Genomic DNA, 24,276 nt, shown 5'->3' with positions numbered 1-24,276 from the left:
CATCGCATGTCTCCTCCCACATTAACTATGCTGTTTCGACTCAAGCAAAACCATATGTTGCACTAGCAAACACAGTATCTAACTAAAATCTATTGTTTTTAGTTAGATGTGTGTGAGCACATCAACTAACTCAAACACTAACCCAAAATATTTTCAGTAACATTTAAAAAATTCCCCAAAATATAGACTCCCCCCCCCAAAAAATATATAGAAGTATTTTATTTCAATGCAAACACAAAAAATTTCAAACTGACAGAAGGCTCTGTAAATTTTTGTGATGGTTATTAATGAAAGTTTATGCTTTTTTTTTTTTAGAATGTATAAATATATAAATATTTGATTCTTTCTTTTAAGGTTACACGGTGATCAGCACTCATATTTGTAAATTTAGGGACACAAAAACACACGTGTTGAACAGATTATTTTATTAATTATGAATAAAATAAAACTTGACGTTTCGACTCCTGTATCGAGGTCATCATCGGAAGAATACAAGTGTATAAGGAACTAAGCTACATGCTTATGCCCTGTATACCGGTAAACTAAATCTACGTAGTTAATTAATCCTTTTCCCTAGCCTGACCTCTAGTGATAAAATTTTATTATTTTATTTTTTTTTTTTATCACTAGAGGCCAGGCTAGGGAAAAGGATTAACTACGTAGATTTAGTTTACCAGTATACAGGGCATGAGCATGTAGCTTAGTTCCTTATACACTTGTATTCTTCCGATGATGACCTCGATACAGGGGTCGAAACGTCAAGTTTTATTTTATTAATAATTAATAAAATAATCTGTTCAACTAGTGTGTTTTTGTGTCCCTAAATTTACAAATCTAAATATTTGATTTATTCAAATAAAATTTAATTTCAGTTTAATTTGGATTAAATGCTATCTATTGTAAATATTAATATAATTAAAATATTCTTTACATTATTTTTTTTTTTGAGTTGTCATAATCATTATAGTATTATTTTATGTCATGTAATGACTTAGAATAAATAAAATTTTTGTTATTAATTTTCCAATTTATTTATACTCAATTTTTTCACTTCCTTTCGATTCTAATTAGTGCAGGTTTTTTCAGTTGAAAATTTTTTGCAGCCCACTTCAGATACAGTTTTATTTCAAATGGCCCGTGGTCCAATTGAGTTTGACACTCCTGCTCTAAAACAGCTCTCAAATTTGGAAGTGAAATGTGGATTCTAAAACAAAGAAACAGACAAAGATTGGAAGCAGCACAAATGAAGTCTCTAAGACCTCTCCTGGGACTCACTAGATTAGATAAAAAGAAAAACACAGAAATAAGGGAACGATTAGATACAAAACACATCATACAAGAAATAGAAGAATACCAGCAAAATTGGCTACACCACATACAAAGGTGGTCTGAACAGTTCTCGGCCTTGACCATAGATGGCAACACTATCAGCAAGATTTTTTTTTCTAAGTTGGTACATCTGTCATAAGCATCCATGTGAAATTGCAAGTCATTCCATCAAGTAGTTTGTTTTATACAGCTATCTGAAGCAAAGTCTGTATCCCTTGAAATGGATAAAATTGAGTATCGTGTGGTTATAAAATGCTCTGTAAAAGAAGGTTTATGGCAAAAGAAATTCATTCAAAGTTCATAAAAGTTTATGGGCATTCTTCTCCTTTGTTTTCTACAATTAAGAAATGGACTGCCAAATTTAAACATAGTAATTACATCAATTGTAATTACTGGGCAAGCATATGAGATTTTGAATTATGAGGAGGAGACGATTATTAAGTCTTTTAAAAAATGAGGCATAAATAATGCGATGGATGGTACTGAAGATGACTTAGTTTTTGAAGACAGTGATAACAGTTCAGACATTAATACGAAAAGTGACAGTAATGAGACATGTGAAGACGAACTGAATGCTGCTGGGAAACGTTATGGTAATAAGAAATGAAATTTAAGTTTTGTGAATATTTTTATATAATAATATTTTTTTTCTAAACATTGTCTCATAAATTTGGGGTGCATCTTATTGTCCGAAAAATGCAGTGTGTGCATATACATATATATACACATATTCATATTTTTATAAACTGACTTAGATCCGAGAGTTAGAACAAACTATTAAATTTATTCATAACGCAACATGTTTCGTCGGAAAGCCGACTTCTTTAGGCGTTAAGAAACAAAAAACTATAAAGAAACATTGTGTTACTGAAATTCGACTATTATAAACTACAGTTAACTTTGAACTGGAGCTACAGTCCGTGTTAAAGATCTATTGTTAGGCATCTGTGAGCGTGTGACTTCACGAGTGCACCAGAATCTGATAGCAGAGTTGAATGAGTCCGGTAAATTGTAACTAAGGTTACTGTTTATATGATGAGGGTACATAACAATTTCCTTAGACTCGACTATGCGGCGTTCTACCTCGTCGTGGCATATTTGAAGTTGTTGTCCAGTTTTTGTGGCCTTCATTATTTGTGTTTACTGAAAACAGGACATGGCTTGACAGGGCACTTGCTCTAGTTCTTTTGTAGGCAATGTTTCTCTGGTGTTCTTCGAGACGTAGGAGGATGGATTTCTCAGTCTGGCCATAGTATGGCTTACCACAGTCACACGTAATTTTGTACACTCCTGGGAACTGTAGATGGCCATGAGCTGGTTTGTGTTTGCTTATAATTGATCTTAATTTGGGAAGAGTAGAAAGCACATTTTTATGTTAAACTTTCCTAAAATTCTTGGTAGCTTCTTGGCGAGCTGATGTATGGTAAGGAGATATAACCTTTGGGGTTGTCCTGTGTTTCCGAGTTGTTTTGATGGTGACGGTATAGATGCTTGTTAATAGTTTTTGAAGAGTAGCCATTACTCGTGAAGGTTCTTTTTAGATGTTCTAGTTCATTTTTTTAGCTCTTCATCATCTGACAGTACAGATCTGGCATGATGATCTCCTAAACTCTAGCACGATGCACTAGAGTTGAGATGATATCCACTTTCTGTGCTGGATAGTGATGTGAAGATGCATGCAGGTATCTATCCATGTGTGTAGATTTTCTAAAGATGGAGATTTTTATGGAGTCAGATGTCTTGGTAAGTTTTACGTCCAGAAAAGGAAGAGATCAATTATCTTCAACCTCCATGGTTAATTTGATGTCACATCACTATCCAGCACAGAAAGTGGGTTTCATCTCAACTCTAGTGTATCGTGCCAGATCTGTACTGTCAGATGATGAAGAGCTAAAAAATGAACTACAACATCTAAAAAGAACCTTCACGAGTAATGGCTACTCTTCAAAAACTATTAACAAGCATCTATACCTCACCATCAAAACAACTCGGAAACACAGGACAACCCCAAAGGTTATATCTCCTTACCATACATCAGCTCACTCTCCAAGAAACTACCAAGAATTTTAAGAAAGTTTAACATAAAGACGTGCTTCTCTACTCTTCCCAAATTAAGATAAATTATAAGCAAACACAAACCAGCTCATGACCATCTACAGTTCCCAGGAGTGTACAAAATTACATGCGACTGTGGTAAGCCACAGTCGCATGTAATTTTGTCGCATGTAACTATGGCCAGACTGAAGAAATCCATCCTCCTACGTCTTGAAGATGCTCCACGTGAAGGATGTCCAAAAAGTGTAACAACACCAGAAATCATTGATCAAGTGCATGATATGGTATTGGATGACCGGTGAGTCAAAGTGCGTGAAATTGCTGATACTAGAGGTATTTCAAAAGAACATGTAGGATATATTTTGCATGAAGAATTGCATATGAAAAAGCTTTGGGCAAGATGGGTGCAGCGCTTGCTCACAGCAGATCAAAAACGCACTCACGTGAAAATCTCTGAACAGTGCTTGGAGCATTAACAAGAATAAAACTGATTTTGAGCATCAATTTATTAACATGGATAAGACTTGGATTCACTATTACACACCAGAATCCAAACAGCAGTCAAAACAGTGAGAAGCCGGCTGTTCAGCGTCAAAGAAGACAATTCGGTTCCATCAGCAGGAACAGTCATGGCATCGGTGTTTTGGGATACTAAAGGCATTTTATTTATTAAATTATCTTGAAATGGGTAAAACAATAACCAGGAGATATTATTCCGGTCTTTTAACCAGACTAGATGAAAAAATTATGAGAAAAGACCTGGTTTGCAGAAGGAAAAAAAAAGCATCTTTCATCAGGCCAGTGCACCTGCCCACAAAGATGTTTTGGCAATGGGAAAATTAAGGGATCTACACTATGAATTGTTGGAACATCCACCCTATTCCCCAGATTTGCCTCCCTCTGACTTCTATCTCTTTCCAAAACTAAAACTCTTCCTTGCTGGTCAGCGTTTTTCTTCGAATCAAGAAGTGATCGCAGCTGTAGAGGGGTATTTTGCAGATCTTACTGAGAACTACTACAGGGATGGGATAATGGCACTGGAATAAATGTATTAGTCTTGAGGGAGATTATGTTGAAAAATAAAAATAATTTTGAAATTATAAAGTTCGTTTTTTCATTGTTAGACCGAGAACTTTTCAGGTCGCCCTTGTAGAAAGGATGAATAACAGTAGGATTTCTAAACTAGCACTAGAATACACTTACAGTTAGAAGAAACTGTGGATGTCCAGATTAAGATGGAAAGATAAACTTCATCTGCAAAGCAGGAACATGACATAAAAAGCCTATACCTAAATTGCTCAGACGATGACAATGACGAAATGTTCAATGGGAAAGTAACAACACTTCTGTTGAACTAAAACTTACTGTACTGAAGTAAAACTTAAACTGTATTTTGGAAGAGAGTGTGTGTATGTGTACACACACACCGTATTTTTTGGTCTATAAGGTGCACCTTTTTACGTAGAGAAATCGTCTTAGAATTGGTGTGTAAGAATAGAATTTTCTTACGGTCCGAAGGTAGGTGATACCGGGCAAGTCTTGGATTTCCAGATTTTCAATGAAAGTCAAACATGTGTCTCATGGTATATGTGGGAATCCCTGATTTTCATACAAAAACTTTACCAGCATCAATTGTAATTACTGGGCAAGCATATGAGATTTTGAATTATGAGGAGGAGACGATTATTAAGTCTTTTAAAAAATGAGGCATAAATAATGCGATGGATGGTACTGAAGATGACTTAGTTTTTGAAGACAGTGATAACAGTTCAGACATTAATACGAAAAGTGACAGTAATAAGACATGTGAAGACGAACTGAATGCTGCTGGGAAACGTTATGGTAATAAGAAATGAAATTTAAGTTTTGTGAATATTTTTATATAATAATATTTTTTTTCTAAACATTGTCTCATAAATTTGGGGTGCATCTTATTGTCCGAAAAATGCAGTGTGTGCATATACATATATATACACATATTCATATTTTTATAAACTGACTTAGATCCGAGAGTTAGAACAAACTATTAAATTTATTCATAACGCAACATGTTTCGTCGGAAAGCCGACTTCTTTAGGCGTTAAGAAACAAAAAACTATAAAGAAACATTGTGTTACTGAAATTCGACTATTATAAACTACAGTTAACTTTGAACTGGAGCTACAGTCCGTGTTAAAGATCTATTGTTAGGCATCTGTGAGCGTGTGACTTCACGAGTGCACCAGAATCTGATAGCAGAGTTGAATGAGTCCGGTAAATTGTAACTAAGGTTACTGTTTATATGATGAGGGTACATAACAATTTCCTTAGACTCGACTATGCGGCGTTCTACCTCGTCGTGGCATATTTGAAGTTGTTGTCCAGTTTTTGTGGCCTTCATTATTTGTGTTTACTGAAAACAGGACATGGCTTGACAGGGCACTTGCTCTAGTTCTTTTGTAGGCAATGTTTCTCTGGTGTTCTTCGAGACGTAGGAGGATGGATTTCTCAGTCTGGCCATAGTATGGCTTACCACAGTCACACGTAATTTTGTACACTCCTGGGAACTGTAGATGGCCATGAGCTGGTTTGTGTTTGCTTATAATTGATCTTAATTTGGGAAGAGTAGAAAGCACATTTTTATGTTAAACTTTCCTAAAATTCTTGGTAGCTTCTTGGCGAGCTGATGTATGGTAAGGAGATATAACCTTTGGGGTTGTCCTGTGTTTCCGAGTTGTTTTGATGGTGACGGTATAGATGCTTGTTAATAGTTTTTGAAGAGTAGCCATTACTCGTGAAGGTTCTTTTTAGATGTTCTAGTTCATTTTTTTAGCTCTTCATCATCTGACAGTACAGATCTGGCATGATGATCTCCTAAACTCTAGCACGATGCACTAGAGTTGAGATGATATCCACTTTCTGTGCTGGATAGTGATGTGAAGATGCATGCAGGTATCTATCCATGTGTGTAGATTTTCTAAAGATGGAGATTTTTATGGAGTCAGATGTCTTGGTAAGTTTTACGTCCAGAAAAGGAAGAGATCAATTATCTTCAACCTCCATGGTTAATTTGATGTCACATCACTATCCAGCACAGAAAGTGGGTTTCATCTCAACTCTAGTGTATCGTGCCAGATCTGTACTGTCAGATGATGAAGAGCTAAAAAATGAACTACAACATCTAAAAAGAACCTTCACGAGTAATGGCTACTCTTCAAAAACTATTAACAAGCATCTATACCTCACCATCAAAACAACTCGGAAACACAGGACAACCCCAAAGGTTATATCTCCTTACCATACATCAGCTCACTCTCCAAGAAACTACCAAGAATTTTAAGAAAGTTTAACATAAAGACGTGCTTCTCTACTCTTCCCAAATTAAGATAAATTATAAGCAAACACAAACCAGCTCATGACCATCTACAGTTCCCAGGAGTGTACAAAATTACATGCGACTGTGGTAAGCCACAGTCGCATGTAATTTTGTCGCATGTAACTATGGCCAGACTGAAGAAATCCATCCTCCTACGTCTCGAAGAACACCAGAGAAACATTGCCTACAAAAGAACTAGAGCAAAGTGCCCTGTCAAGCCATGTCCTGTTTTCAGTAAACACAAATAATGAAGGCCGCAAAAACTGGACAACAACTTCAAATATGCCATGACGAGGTAGAACGCCGCATAGTCGAGTCTAAGGAAATTGTTATGTACCCTCATCATATAAACAGTAACCTTAGTTACAATTTACCGGACTCATTCAACTCTGCTATCAGATTCTGGTGCACTCGTGAAGTCACACGCTCACAGATGCCTAACAATAGATCTTTAACACGGACTGTAGCTCCAGTTCAAAGTTAACTGTAGTTTATAATAGTCGAATTTCAGTGACACAATGTTTCTTTATAGTGTTTTTAATTTGCTTTTTGTGTTTCTTAACGCCTGAAGAAGTCGACCTTCCGACGAAACATGTTGCACTGTGAATAAATTTAATTGTTTGTTCTAACAGGACACAGGACAACCCCAAAGGAAACACAGGACAACCCCAAAGGTTATATCTCCTTACCATACATCAGCTCACTCTCCAAGAAACTACCAAGAATTTTAAGAAAGTTTAACATAAAGACGTGCTTCTCTACTCTTCCCAAATTAAGATCAATTATAAGCAAACACAAACCAGCTCATGACCATCTACAGTTCCCAGGAGTGTACAAAATTACATGCGACTGTGGTAAGCCACAGTCGCATGTAATTTTGTCGCATGTAACTATGGCCAGACTGAAGAAATCCATCCTCCTACGTCTCGAAGAACACCAGAGAAACATTGCCTACAAAAGAACTAGAGCAAAGTGCCCTATCAAGCCATGTCCTGTTTTCAGTAAACACAAATAATGAAGGCCGCAAAAACTGGACAACAACTTCAAATATGCCATGACGAGGTAGAACGTCGCATAGTCGAGTCTAAGGAAATTGTTATGTACCCTCATCATATAAACAGTAACCTTAGTTACAATTTACCGGACTCATTCAACTCTGCTATCAGATTCTGGTGCACTCGTGAAGTCACACGCTCACAGATGCCTAACAATAGATCTTTAACACGGACTGTAGCTCCAGTTCAAAGTTAACTGTAGTTTATAATAGTCGAATTTCAGTGACACAATGTTTCTTTATAGTGTTTTTAATTTGCTTTTTGTGTTTCTTAACGCCTGAAGAAGTCGACCTTCCGACGAAACATGTTGCACTGTGAATAAATTTAATTGTTTGTTCTAACAGGACACAGGACAACCCCAAAGGAAACACAGGACAACCCCAAAGGTTATATCTCCTTACCATACATCAGCTCACTCTCCAAGAAACTACCAAGAATTTTAAGAAAGTTTAACATAAAGACGTGCTTCTCTACTCTTCCCAAATTAAGATCAATTATAAGCAAACACAAACCAGCTCATGACCATCTACAGTTCCCAGGAGTGTACAAAATTACATGCGACTGTGGTAAGCCACAGTCGCATGTAATTTTGTCGCATGTAACTATGGCCAGACTGAAGAAATCCATCCTCCTACGTCTCGAAGAACACCAGAGAAACATTGCCTACAAAAGAACTAGAGCAAAGTGCCCTATCAAGCCATGTCCTGTTTTCAGTAAACACAAATAATGAAGGCCGCAAAAACTGGACAACAACTTCAAATATGCCATGACGAGGTAGAACGCCGCATAGTCGAGTCTAAGGAAATTGTTATGTACCCTCATCATATAAACAGTAACCTTAGTTACAATTTACCGGACTCATTCAACTCTGCTATCAGATTCTGGTGCACTCGTGAAGTCACACGCTCACAGATGCCTAACAATAGATCTTTAACACGGACTGTAGCTCCAGTTCAAAGTTAACTGTAGTTTATAATAGTCGAATTTCAGTGACACAATGTTTCTTTATAGTGTTTTTAATTTGCTTTTTGTGTTTCTTAACGCCTGAAGAAGTCGACCTTCCGACGAAACATGTTGCACTGTGAATAAATTTAATTGTTTGTTCTAACTCTCAGATCTAAGTCAGTTTATAAAAATATGAACATATCCCAATTGTTCAAATATATATATATACATACAGTAACCCCTCGATTTAACGGACAAATCTGGTCTGTATGTCACATGTGAAAATTAACACCCTGTTAATTTTAAAATGCTTTTAACCAAGATTTGCTTAATTAAATTAACAGGTTATTTTTTGTTATTAATTTCCTGTTATTTTTAACAAATTTTGGCGAATAGGCCATCATATGTTGGAAAAACACTGTAGTAATTTAGCCAACATAAATGAGTTCACCGCTCATAAAACATGTTCAGCTAATGATTAGGACGTGATCACACCAATCGCACTGTAATTGGTTCTTTTGTCAGGTGGCATGACTTTCTGCAGCAGTTTTATTACACACATTTTCGTAATTTTAGGGAGTTAATTACAAAAAAAAACAGCAGAATTCACAAGTTTAAAAAAAATTAAAAAAAAAAAAAACCCTGATAGTTTTTTCCAAAGCAGGATTACCTAAACCAAGCACCTCAACATTGAACATTAATTTATCTAAAAGTGTGTAAAACATTTTTTTTTGTTATTACAGTGCTAATATTGATAAAATTGCTGCATAATGTTATAGATATTTTTATTTTAAAAAATTCATGATTTAACAGACACCCCTTAGCCCCTATTAGTCCATTACTGTATATATAAAACTATATTCTATTTTGGTGGTGAACAAGATCCATTCCAGATTATAAATTATGGTGACTTATCTGATAATGAATTAACCAGATTTTATTGTGATAGTCAAATCCACATACCTTGGTACAAACTGATTTGTTGGCCTTTTGGGTCTATATTCTGGGTGAACCATAAAAAGCATATGGGGAAAACCAGTACCAAAATAAGCACCATCCGTATGATGATGACGAGATGATTTAGGACTGTATACATCCATACATTTAGGACAGTAAAGCTTCACCATTGCTTCTCCTGGCACATCTGATAAACCTACCATAATAAAAATATAGATGAGGTAAGCAATATAAATAAAAGAAAAGCATTTTTTTTATAAAAAAAAAAAAGGAAAAAAAACTTAGGTTCATAATGAAAGTAAGATAATAAAAGATTCTCATATATTTAAAGTGATTTAATTATTTTTATTTTGCAAAAGATTTATAATATAGATACTGACAATGTTCACTCTAAACAATGCACGTCTAGTAACTGCACCCAAAATTTTTCCTTTCTGAATTTAATTTGCAGCCAATAATTTTTGAATGTACTATAAAAAAGATAGTATGATAAATCATACTTGTCACTTATTTTATTTAGTAATTTCTCCACCCCATTATTTTTACATGAGCACATACACCTAGTTACTGCACACAGATTTGCAGCCAATAATTTTTGAATGTGATGGTGATGAATCATATGTTCACTTATTTTATTTAATGTCTCTACTCCAATATTACTCTTACTCCAACTTAATACACTCCAATTAGTTACTTTTAACTTATGTTGGGTGAGCAACCTGATGCTAACATTAAGTTGCAGAGGAATATTTGTTTAGAATGTCTACTGTCTAGACCAAGGGTGGCCAACCTTTTGTAGTTCATGCATCAATTTTTTCATTTTTTAGTTAAGATGCACCATACAAACTTATACCACTTTTCAGCCCTTTTAAAATATGGTAATATGGATATATTTAAGTTATGCATAAAATAATTTATTATATATATGATAATATAGACACTTTTAGCAGTTTTAAATAAAAGAATTTCATATAAAGACAAGATAAACATAAATTATTTTATTGAGACTTTTGAAATTGCTTTGCTTTTGCTAAGCTTGTAATGTTTGGAGTTAAATCAAAAAAGATCGGAAGAGAAAGCATCAAACAGATTTTCAAATTTGAATCAGTCAGTCGCGACCGTAGTTTGTTCTTAATAATTTTCATTGATGAAAATGCTTGTTTGCATCTGTATGTAGTTCCAAAACGACAGATATAACTCTGAGCAAATTTTCTCAGTTCTGGAAAATGTTCACAGGGCAATGATCGCCAGAAATTAATTATATCAGAAGCATATGGGAGTGATGGAAGTTCATTAAATTTCATTTTCAATAAAGGATTGGTTTTGAGACCCATACGTTCCATTTGTATGTTACAAGGCATCATCAAGATTTTTTGTTCAGTAAGTGAAAAGGGATTTATAAATGCAAGTATGCAGTCTTCTTCGGCAAAATCGCTAAAACGACTGTTAAAGGACTCTTGCAATAATCTGAGTTTCTCAGTACAGTGGTATCTCGCTAATCCGAACTAATAAAAACCATGCTTGTTAGATTAGCGAATTTCCCCCCAGAGACAATAACTGGTGTTTAAGACAAAAATAATCAGATTCTAATGGTACATCAATTTAATTTTGTAAATAAATGAAGTAACTGATAGAAAAAAAGCTACTGTATACTGTAATGTAAAACTTAAAAAAATAATACAAGTTTATTTTAGTAAAAAATTTAGTTTATATGTACTGTATTGTTGAGGATTCTGATTTAATAAAATTGCATAATTCAGTACATAACATAACTTAATAAAAAAAAAAATCACTTTCTTGTACACAACACAAAAAAACGTTTCACAAAATAACACACAAAAAAAGTTTTTTAAAAATTTCTTTGTAAAAAGTCACTGATTTTCTTTTGCTTCTTGGAAGCTAAACTTTTTTCGAATGCTTCTTCTCGGAGCTGCATTAGCAATAAAATTTTGTGGAATGGCATATCATTCTGCTTAGCCCATTCTATACATATTAAAACAGTAAACTGCCTCTTCGTGTTTTACTTTTTTTCTTCGAGTTCTTTATCATCATCATCGTCTTCTAATTCATTCTGTAGAGTGAGTCATATTTATAATTTCAGCATCTGATTCGATTCTACCTGCAATCCATTCCGTAACATCTGGATTTATATTTTTAACCAAATTATGTACGTTTTGAATTTCCTCTTTTTGTGTATCACCATAGTTATCTTGGTAAATTCTAGAAGGCCATGGCTTCCCAAGCAAACGTGAACACACAATAAATCAAAATAGGCCTACACTATAACCATACAATCGACAGTATGAAAAAAAATACTGTACTGTAATAATAATAAAATAAATAATAATAGTGCACAAAATAATACGTAATAAATAAAACTTTCTTTTTTCTTTCAAACCGCAGTTCGGATTACTGGAGGGTTCGGACTAGCGAGATACCACTGTATATTCTGTAAAGTTGCTATTATCATCAACAGATTCACTATCTTCTTTTAAATGTAGAAATTGACTTATATCCCCATTTTCTAACTGGGATATGAACAGTTTTAATTTCATTTTGAATGCACTGATGTCATTTACTAAGCTAGGAAACAATTTGTTCTTGCCCTGCAGTTTCAAATTTAGATCATTGAGGTGGCTGGTAACATCAACTAAAAATGCTAAATCAAATAGCCATTTCTCATTACACAACAGGACTTTTTCCTCATGCAGCTCATCCTTCTCTTCCAGAAAATTACAAACACTTTCTTTCAGCTTCCAAAATCTACTGAGAACTTGTCCTTTAGAAAGCCAGCACACCTCACAATAAAGGATGAGATCACCATATTCCATATCTAGTAGTTTACAATATTCTCTGAATTCTCTTCTGTTTAACCCTCTTGCTCTAATTTTATTCACACACTTTACAACTGGTATCATAACATGCTTCAAATTTAGAGAGTTTTTCCACACAGAGATTCTTCATTTATAATACAGTGATACTTTAGCAGAGAACAATCTAAAAACCTTTCAGGTAAAGTTACAGTCCCAGAAACTCTAGCTACCATTGATGGTACTCCATCAGTGCAAACACTGATGAGCTTACTAGAATCTAGTTGTTGATTTTCTAGACATGACTTTACTTTGTCAAATATGTCTGACCCTCTTGTTTTTCCATGAAGTGACTCAAGAGCGATAAGTTCTTCAAAGATGTTAAAATTACCATCAATTCCTCTTATAAAAATGCTTAATTGGGCTACATCACATATGTCAGCGGATTCGTCCAAGGCTAAAGAAAAGAAAGAACAAGCATGAACATGGTCTTTCAATTGCTCAATAACATCATGGGAAAGTTCTTCGATGCGTCTTGTATTGTTTGCTTGGACAGAGCAATTTGGTTTACTTTTCTTTCAACATTCTTATCACCAAGACATTTTGCAAAGTTTTTGAGAATTTTTCAGGGCTTAACAACTTCCTCTCCATCAGAGAAAGGCTTGTATTTTTTTAGCCAACACAAAGGCAATTTCATAATATGCCTCCAGCATTGCACACTTTCACAACTTCGTTTCACAAATATATTTTGTCAGTTTTTTTATTTCTTCCTTTTTCTTAACCACGTATTCTTTCCACAACTCAGACCCAGGAACTAACTTCAGTTTTTCTTCTAATTCAGCTTGATGTTTTCTATAGTGTCTGTTAAGATCATGTCTTCTATTATCTGAGAGAGTGCTTTCAAACAATGCAGAACAGTTATCCTGAAGGACCCGCAATAAATAAGAACTCATTTTCTCACAGTTCATTAAACTGGTGCTTGCTATCACCTTCTGCTCATTTTCTTTTGCAAAGTAATGGGTAACTGACTGTAAAAAAAAAATTATTTCAAAAAGTAAAGCTTATTATTAAATAATTTATTTAAATTATTTTATCGTTTAAAACATTATGAACATTCAAAAACAGTTCTACAAGTTTAAGATAACATTCCTGTTTTCATGAAGACCTAATACAGTTCTGTAAGTTTAAAAATCATATATTTTTTTTTTCATAGAGAGTTTTTGTCTCTCTCTCGTAATATATTATGTCCAATGAAATACGAGATCGCTTCTTGCCATAAAACAGTTGATCAGCTGGCAATCGCACACACAACCCAAACATCCTCATTACGAAAGCTTTGCTGATCAGTTAAATTTTAGGAATAAACCTACTATACGTAAATAAAAAGGAAAGATCTTGTATAAAAAAAAAAAACATAAAAACATACACATACAAATACACCGAATAATTGCAGGTTTCAGTAATCAGCAAATTAGGGGAGCGGGCAAGAACTTGACATACGCATTCAAAATGAAAAAATTTATTTTTAAATTTACAGAACTATATTAAGCCTTCATGAAAACAGAAATCTTATCTTAAACTTAAAGAACTGTTAATAAAAACATAAGTTGGAAAACACAGAATTGTTCACTCGCATCGAATCAGAAGTGCAAACGTTATGACACGAGAGTCAGCTATAAACTGATTGAGTAACTGGTGACACATGTCAGCATTTGCTGGTGCCTGTTGCTTCAAGATCAAACAAGTATAATAAGTGTGCACTCTAGAATTCAGTGGTAGGTTAATTGTGTTTATATATATATATATATATATATATATATATATATATATATATATATAAATCGTATACAAAATTTTTTAAAATTTTTCTCTGGGGTTCAGTGTGCCACTTTTGGCACATGCGCCATAGGTTGGCCAGCCCTGGTCTAGACAGTACAGTTACTTGAACCTGGCAAATGGTTGATTTTTGTAACCATGCTGATTTAAGGGAATTTGTTCAGTGCTCACAATTTTACAGCTAGATGAAAAAAAGCAACATTAATGAGAAATATTATATTAGTGCAAACTGAGTGAATCTAGAAACTTGCTCACAAATGGTTTTCACATGCATATTAGCTGGAAAAAATTAGTGGGAACATTGGATACTGATTCAAAACACAAATATAAACACTTATTGTGAACAACTTGCATTAGGTTTTGATTTCTTTTGCACAATGCATAAATAAGAGATGAAAAAAAAAATTATCAAGTTGATCTTAACTTACCAATTGGTAAAACTGACTGATTTTCACAGTACACTCTTGGACAACTTCCGAAATCTCCATTCTGATACTTTTCTATCTGCAGTGAGGAAAAAAATAAAGATACATTTTATTAATAGAAGAAGTGCATAAATTAGTACAATCAATCCATAGTTATTTTATAGAGACTGCTTAAAAAGAAAATGAAATATGGTATCTTAAAATATACCAGTAGTACTTCTAATATCAATTCTTTGGAAAAATTATGGAATGAAGAAGAAATATGAAATAGATTATGGAATGAAGCAGATAAAGGAATTCGTAAAATTCCAGTGCAAATTTATTTAATAACAGTGACATTACCATGAAAAGAGATTACCACTTGTAAAAGGCCAAATCACAATAAAAATTACACCATTAAAGTTACAAGATGGATATCAGCCAAGTTTGTGTGCATTAAGACTGTTGACTCACATCTCACCAAAGATATATCATGAAAGTTAGAAATTAGCACAATCGTTATTCAAATTAAGTTACAATTTTTTCATATCCTAATCACTAGCATATTTGCATTAATCATTCCTAGAACACAGTATGGAAATCACCTTCCCCTTATATATTAGGTTCAGTGACCTGTCACAATCAAGTAGATTTAATTATCTACTAAGTATGATTAATCCTATCTGAAGAGTATACCATAGTCCTCCCCGCTTATCGCGGGTTCGCTATTCACAGTCAACCCCAATCTGAAAATATTAAATGTAAAATTCCAGATATAAACAATTTATAATTATATCAGCAACATGGATATTAGATCCAACATTATTTCAAAGCCGAATGTTTGTAGAAACTATGAAAGTTTCTTAAGTTGACCTGAGAGCTTATGAGAATACAATCCTCAGCATCCCCCAAGTTGCCATAGTTACTTAAGTCAAGTAGGTAGCGCAACTCAGGGATGCCAAGGATCTTATTCTCGCAAGCTCTCAGGTCAACTTAAGAAACTTTCATAGTCTCTACAAACAATCGGCTTTGAAAATAATGTTGGATCTAATATCCACTTTACCTATTTAATTTTACATCGCCAAAATGAAGCCATATGGCTCTTTCTTTTAGTAATAGACAATTCATAAGTTTTAAATTGCATGCTGTTCTGAGTAGTTCTCAGTTATCAGATTGACTGTCGTGGTGTCGCAGTGCTTGTGTTCAAGTAACCCTTCTTTACTTGATAATGGTCACGAAGTGCAAGAGTAGTGATGCTGGCAATTTGGATATGCCAAAGAGAAGCCTGTAAAGTGCTGCCTTTTAAGTGAAGGGAAAAAGTTCGACTTCATAAAATAATAAATAAATAATAATAATAAAAACGTATGCTGAGGTTGTTAAAATTCCATTTACATTCAAATAGCTTTTATTACACTATGTTGTTATAATTGTTCTATTTTATTATTAGTTATTATTGTCAATCTTTTACTGTGCATAATTTATAAATTAAACTTTACATAGGTATGTAAAGGAAAAAACATAGTATATAATGAGTTCGGTATTATCCGGTTTAAAGTATCTGCAGGGTGTCTTGGAACGTATCCCCCCCCATGGATGGGGGTGGGAGGACTATGTATTATGTGTGTCAACTGTATGCATTTTCTTTGTCTTATTTGGCAGGATGAAAAAAACTAAAAGATAGAGTTTCAGGGAGGAAACGCCCCACTGCTTATGTATGAGATTGGCAAACTCACTGACAGTTAAAAGCTCTTACTAAGGTTCCCTGCATCCTACATCAAGCCCAGAATGCATCAATTTATTTCCAACCAAAAAACACTGTCAATACCAAGAGGGATACACAGGCACTCCTCTACCTTTAAAAAGCTAAAGCTCAGTAGTTCTATCAATGTGAGTTGATGCATATTTTTATTCACAAAAAAATAGTCAAAATCATTAAGAGCCACTGGTAAGTGTGATAGGATGCCATGTTACATTGGTATGTTTTCAGTTATTATAACAGCTACATAAATGCATGAAAATGTCATGTAAATGTATAAACAGTGAAACCTTTTCTACTGTAAGCGTGTATATATTTTCCACATAGTTAGCTGAGTGATAATTAATGCACTCCAGATTGAGGTTCAAATTCTTAATGTGTTTTTTCCCTATCCCAATGGTATTAACAAAAGGAAAATGTTACTCGGGTGGTATTTTTGTTTAACACCAAAAATATTTACATATTTCAAAGTCAATGCATGCAATATACTATTCCCAATTTAACACTAACCATAAGAACCAAAAAAGAACTATCTGAAGAATGTGCTTCAGATAGGTCATGCAGTAAATTCGAAAATGAAACTGCTATTTCTGAAGAATCTGCAGATTAAGTGTTTTTTGTTCCCTTTTAAATCATGTTGGAGGCTTAATGGATTGTATACAGCACTCAGAAAGGATTAAAACAGAATTTAATTCTTCCTATATTTCGTCTCAGTCAATGAGACATCTTCAGGGATTACAAAAAAACTAATGTAACATAAATACAAGGGAAATGAACAATTGTTTACCCTTCCTAGACACCTTAGTTACATGCCTTCCCAAAGGTACATTTTCCTTCACGGTATATAGAAAACCCACGCACACAGGCAGATACATTCACAAACTCCCCCCCTGCTCGATCCAATTTACTACATCAATTAATCAAATGACCAATCCAAAAATTGTATGGGATAAAATCTGGAAAATGAAAGGCAGATATAGTACACATTGTCCACCTTAGACTATAATGGAAGTGTTCTTGCTGATACGAAAGCTATTGCAGATACTTTAGGAGAAACTTTTGCTAAAATCTCAGCAACAGCTTCATTTTCTCCAGAATTTTTAATACTGAAAGAGCGGCAAGAGAAACAAAGGCTTAATTTTTCTACCAACATTCTTCAGCCATATGTCAAGGAGGAACTAAAAAGAGCTCTCTTACAATCTCACCCTAGTGCAATAGGACCTGATGACATCCATTACGAAATGATAAAACATCTACCATCATATTCTATGGATCTTCTTCTCTTATTATACAATAGAATACTTGCAGAGGAAGAGTTTCCAAATTCTTGGCATAGAGATATGGCATATTAAAAGACCTTTATAACGTAGATCTCAAAGGACATCTCCCTATATTTATTAAAAACTTTCTGTCCAGGTGAACTTTCCAAGTCAGAGTGGGAAGTATGCTATCTCGACCATATCTTCAAGAACAAGGTGCTCCCCAAGGTCTGTCTTAAGCGTAACCCTTTTCGCTATTAAAATCAACTCAATCATTGAACAGCTTCCTCCCACTGTAGACAATGCTCTATATGTTTATGACTTCACAATTTACTGTCGCTCATGTAACGAGGGTAATTGAAAGACAACTTCAGCAAGCAATTGATCATGTCTCTCTGTGGGCTCTTAATAATGGGTTTAGGTTTTCAACAGAAAAAAGTATCTGTGTACACTTCTGTCGAAAACGCAATCATCACCCAGATCCAGAACTAAGAATGGGGCCTACTGTTATTTCAGTAACTACAGAAACCAAGTGCTTGGGACTCATTTTTGACAGAAAACTCACATTTCTAGCACACATTCGTCAACTAAGAGAAAAGTGCAAAAGAACTTTGAACCTCCTTCGCACTCTATCCTCTACTGGGTGGGGTGCTGATCGAGCTTCATTGCTCCATCTTTATTGTGCACTTATACGTTCAAAGCTGGATTATGGGTCCCAAGTCTATGGTTCAGCAAAACAGAGTAACCTACGATGGTTGGATTCCATCCATCATCAGGGTATATGGATAGCTACTGGTGCCTTTCGCATCTCACCCACTCCAAATCTCTATTCTCGTAGACAGGCTTATACGTTGGTTATGCATTTCTAAATAACTTAGGGAATTGAAACAACGTAGATCCGAATATAAATTAAATTATATTTTAATAGATATTTCCGATATTTCGGCAATGTCGCATTGCCATTTTCTAAAGGAACTTACAAAAAGGCAGGTGCACACAGGCAATAACAATACAGTAACTGAGAATGAAGATTTGAAGCTATCGTTCTCCTAGAAGTCCTGATGGTGCCCTCTGGTGGGCTAAGTAGGCGTTCTTGGCCGTTGGGCTGAAGGTCTGCTGATGTATGCCTCCCAAATTTGTTGAGGTTTGGAGAGTTTCTTAGGGCAGAGGCTGATTCCATAAATAATCTTTCGAATTTATATTTGCTCCGGTGTATTATTGTTGCTTTCTTCCACCGTATTCTGTGGCGAGTATCCAGAGCATGGTCTGCAAGACCAGAATGGCTATACTTGTAAAACCGGATGTAGTCCTTGTGTTCAGAAATTCTGATATTCGCTGTCCTGCCTGTTTGGCCAAAGTACGACAGTTTACAACTGCAAGGGACCTGGTATACACCAGGTAGGTCTAGGGGAAGTGGTTGGTCTTTGGTAGAGCAGATGAGGGATGCCAATTTTCTGTAAGGCCTGTAACAGGAGGTGAGGTCATGTTTTTTTAGAATTTTGGTAATTTTTTCTGAGGTGCCTCGGATGTAGGGAATGGTGATGGATTTAGAGTAATCTTTTTTGTGGAGGGGAGGAGGAGGGGGGCTGTGGTTTGTAGGTTATATATATCGGAAATATCTATTAAAATATAATTTAATTTATATTCGGATCTACGTTGTTTCAATTCCCTAAGTTATTTAGAAATCCAAATCTCTATGTAGAAACAAATGAACCGGCTCTATCACTTCAACGAAAACAGTTGTCTCTTAATTACGTCCTAAAAATAAAATCTTTCCCAGATCACCCTACATGGAATAGCATCTTCTCTCTGCATTGGGAAGCTCAATATCACACACATCAAACTGCTATACATCCTTTTGGTATGCATATTAAAGAAACTGTGCAAGCTGTTAGTATAAATGTTGACAACATTAGTTACACTAAACATAACAGCATTCCTCCATGGCAGGTTTGCACACCATCCTGCAACCTCTCACTTTGTCAGCTACAGAAATCTTATACCCCATCATCCATCTACCTGCAACTGTTTAATGCACACAGAGCAGCACATGCTGATTTCTTACCCATCTATACTAATGGTTCAAGAACTAACACCTCTGTTGGCTGTGCTGCTGTGTTTCCTGACATTATCTCAAATCAGATCCCACCTGACTGCAGTAATTATACAGCAGAGTTACATGCCATTCAGCTTGCACTTGTGCATATAAAAGAAAACTGCTACCAAAAGTGTATAATTTATACAGACTCATTGAGCTCTTTATAGGCTATCTCTTCTCCTATGCATAATCTTCATTCAGTACTTTATGAAGTGCTATACCTGCTTCACAAAATGAAAATTCTTAATTTCAATGTTCAGTTCTGCTGGATTCCCAGCCACATCGGAATCAAAGGAAATGAGGCCGCAGATGCAGCTGCTAAATCAGCCCATACCTTCTCCACATACTATTTGACAGTTCCATATACAGACTACACACAACTTATAAGATCAAAGCTAATTGCTCAGTGGGAGTTAACATGGCAAGAAACATCAACAAACAAATTATATAACATTAAACCTGAAATTAAACACTGGCATTCTAGTCAACATACAAAGAGAAGGGAAGAGATTGTCCTTGCTAGGCTCTGCATAGGTCAAAGTCACCTTACGCATTCTCATTTACTGAGAGCTGATGACCCTCCCATATGTGAAAAATGCAACACACATCTCACTATTCATCATATTCTGGTAGATTGTCGAAAATTTACACCAGAGAGGAATGAAATTTTCACCTATCTAACCAAGCCATGTACACTCAGGGAAATGCTAGCAGACTCAGGCAAATTGCATGATGTTTTTAATTTTTTAGAAAGAATTAATTTGTACAAACACATTTGACCATTAATTTGTTTATATGTAAATACTTTTTTTTTTTGCTTAACTTAACTTTTATACATACATATTATTCATTATGTTAAATCTGCCCAATCATGTATTACCATAGGCCTTGATCTTGTATATTATTCCTTTCTGACTCTTTAAGTATAAGTATAATAATGTTTGTTGTAATCTTACTAGATGTAGACACTGCTTTCCTTGACTTCTTTTGTATATACATATGTTAACCTATAGTTATCTATTTATGTACTGCTGAAACCTCTGCAGTAATTTTGTTTATATGTAGATACTGCATCACTTATCATGCATTTTGTGTATGCATCTTATTTACTACTTTATTTTTCGAATAATCATGTAGTGCTGTAGGACATCTTACCTATTTGTGTACTTTCTAGTAATTTTGTTTATATGTATTCTAAATTCTGTTTCTACTGCATTGCTAAATTTAATTTTCATCCATGCATATTGTATAATAATCTCTTTTTATACATATGTAGATACTGCATTCCTTGGCTTAGTGTTTCATATATTATGTATTAACTTATATTGTTAACTATTTTTGCACTACTGTAATAACCTCTGACCTTGTGTGTGTTGCTGTGCCCTCTGCAGCAGTTCTGTTTACTTAGAGATGCTGCGTTGTGAAACTATTTTTCTGTAAATGCTAATGTTGTAACCTTTAGTATCGCACAGTATGACCTTTGTAGTTTTTGTGCCTAATAAACTATAAACCAACCAATCACCCCTACTCAACAATATGGCATTATTAAAATCTTACCAAGAGAACCGCCCTTACTACTGAACTTGACCACATACACAACACTTTCCTCTCAAATGGCTACAGCGATCACAGCATTAAAAAAATAATCAGGTCCTCCACAATTCCCCGGTCTTCTCTCCAGAAAGAGTTTAAAAATGCCGTCACCATACCCTACATCCGTGGCACATCCGAAAAAATAGCCAAGATTTTAAAAAAGTACAACCTACACACAGCATTTAAGCCCCACCGCAAATTTGCTACCCTTATCTGCTCTACAAAAGATCAGTGCCTGGAGTCTATAAAGTACCCTGTTCCCATAAACTGGCGTACTTTGGACAGATAGGCAGATCAGCTACTATCCGCTGGAGGAACATAAATCATACATCTGCAACCACGACTATGGTCAGTCAGGCCTGGCTGACCATGTCTTGGACACAACCCACAGGATCTCATGGAAAAAAACCACCATGCTCCACCACAGCAAATTCAAAAGAGAGAGACTATTCTTAGAATCACCCACAGCTCTCAGGAATCAACCAAATCTTAACAAATATGGTTGCATTAAGCTTCATAAGATTTGGGAAATGCTTTTTACCAGATGTCCCACTTTACATTCCAGACCAATTATAACCCCCCTTAGAGGGCGCTCCATCTAGATAGGACTTGAGTGTCACTCACATGGTTGGGGTTAGTATTGTTTGTTATTTGTATTATTTATGTTACATTAGTTTTTTTGTAATCCCTGAAGATGTCTCATTGACTGAGAAGAAATATAGGAAGAATTAAATTCTGTTTTAATCCTTTGAGTGCTGTATACAATCCATTAAGCCTCCAACATGACGTCCTCACAGCACTTAAGCCTCTACACACAGACCTCTTAAATCAACTAGAGTATGTTTGTTCAATTTGTTCAATTAACAAATGTTAATGTTAGTTGAATAATCCACTAAAGGACTTAACACTTATGAAAACAAATTAAAATCTTAGGTAAAAGAATGCAGGAGTGGAATCTTAAAAAAAGTGACTGAATAAAAATAAATTACTCATTGACTTGTCAAAATGAAATCAATATTCTTCTGTACTAATGACAGTCATAAAAATACACAGATACTTTTATAAAGTCGTATTCGAAAAGTTTCTTTCACATACGTGTGGAGGTCACAATAAATACAAAAAATTCCAGCCAACAGCATACATTTGTAGATGTATGCTTGTTAAAAGATAATGTACTGACAGAATTCAATTACGCTGGTTGTTCTATAGCAAAAGCAACAACAAAGGTTATGAGGCCAGTAGATTATGTTAGTTTAATTGCACGTGTTTTTCTGAATGGTCTTCCTGTTTTACGAGATGAAAAATCAATTTCCAGGAGGAAAAACCTGCCACCTCCATTACACACAAAATTCAGCAAACTAAATAGTCACTTACCAGAAATGAATTTTTGCAGTTTTTCTGTTGCACAAATGATTTGAAAATGAAAACAGCTTACAAGCTTCTGTTCTGACTAAAATATTTCTGTCTTTACAGACATAAAAAAAAGGGTAAAAATTATTTTTCTTATTAGTCCAGAGTTTTTTTTGATAAAGATAATCACTGCCAAACTTTTGCAACTGTTAAATACTATTCCTTTATATTTGCTGGTTAAATAAGTTCTATTCCACACAAAGTTGTCTTAAATACAAAATGGTCTTTCCTTTTTTTTTTAGAGATTTATTTCTACACTCTTATTGCTACTTAACAATTTTTACATATGTAAGTAGTATACAATGTGATATACAATATCAGTCTAGAATGAAACCTTATATAGTGATATAAATTATCAAATTCCTGATATGTACCCTTGAGGGATATACAGGATACTGTGGTAGTAATAATATAAACTTCTCATATAATACCAATCTCCTATCAACAATTTTCCTCCAAATTATTCTGTTTTTCTGTAAGGACTCCGCTATTTATAATAACAGTGGAGAGAACACAGAACTATGTCTTACACTTGATTTAACATCAATCCATCTACCTGTACATAATTTTAATGCTGATTGCAAATTATGTACAGCCCTGTATAAAGGGCCATTTACGATATATATTTTAGTTTTTCCATATAGTTATAGTTCATAAAAAAAGTTATACAATTTTTTTTTTCCCTTTTGCAATGTATCACATGCCTTTATAAGATAAATATCTCGCTTGTTTTAGTCTTGGTAACACTAGTTATGTCAACATGTCAACTTGGACTGTGTTTATCTTCAAGCTGATGAGTGTGAGTGTTCCACCAGATGATTTTCACCATCTGCCCTGGTTTTCTGACAAAAACAGTAGACCCTTCTTTAACCATATGACACCCCAACTGGCAAGATATATCTTATTAGGCTCGCCTTTGTGCTGCATATACAATTTCAGTTGATGTTCCAGCAAAACAAAATGTAATTTGGTCAGCTAAACTACCACCCATTTTTTGTTTGTTCAGCATCTAAACAGATGCCTAATAATGGACACAAAAGTGAGGATTTGACAATGGTCAGAGTTTCTGGTTGGTTCTCCACATTGCTTGGCCTATGCAGATGTCTTTTCCCAGTTATCATCTTCACTCCTTTAAGTGGCGCTTTTATAAAATCTCAATTTCTTTAGAGAATTACTTGAGAAATTCAGGCTCACACATTCTTGAATGTGTGAGGAAGAATTAATGATATCAAAATCCTTTAATATTTTTAATGATTCCACCACTGATGCCACTGTTCCCTGCTCTAATTTTCCCCAGAATTCTCATATCTGTGATCACTAATCTTTCCTCGACTGGGTTAAAATAAACCAGTTCAAAGTATTTCTTAAAACTCTGATATGTGGTCTCTAGTTTTTGATTAACTGGATTAGAAAT

General features: G+C 34.7%; 1 protein-coding gene across 2 annotated transcripts in view; it reads right to left on the bottom strand.

Moving 5' to 3' along the window:
* Nucleotides 1-24,276, bottom strand: part of LOC150098341 (casein kinase II subunit beta) — a 104,295-nt gene that overhangs the window by 18,139 nt on the left and 61,880 nt on the right. For both annotated transcript variants that reach the window (XM_090404550.1, XM_090404551.1), the window contains exons 5-6: nucleotides 14,771-14,846; nucleotides 9,703-9,892 (exon numbers count right to left, since the gene is read on the bottom strand). In XM_090404550.1, the coding sequence (XP_090260676.1) occupies nucleotides 9,703-9,892; nucleotides 14,771-14,846 (266 nt within the window). The remainder of the gene's footprint in view (nucleotides 1-9,702; nucleotides 9,893-14,770; nucleotides 14,847-24,276) is intronic.

The sequence above is a fragment of the Typopeltis vanoorti genome, chromosome 15 (genome assembly GCF_054136105.1).
Source record: "Typopeltis vanoorti isolate ZY-2024b chromosome 15, IOZ_Tvanoo_1.0, whole genome shotgun sequence".
NCBI lineage: Eukaryota > Metazoa > Arthropoda > Arachnida > Uropygi > Thelyphonidae > Typopeltis > Typopeltis vanoorti.
This window is presented reverse-complemented; position numbering and strand designations above follow the sequence as displayed.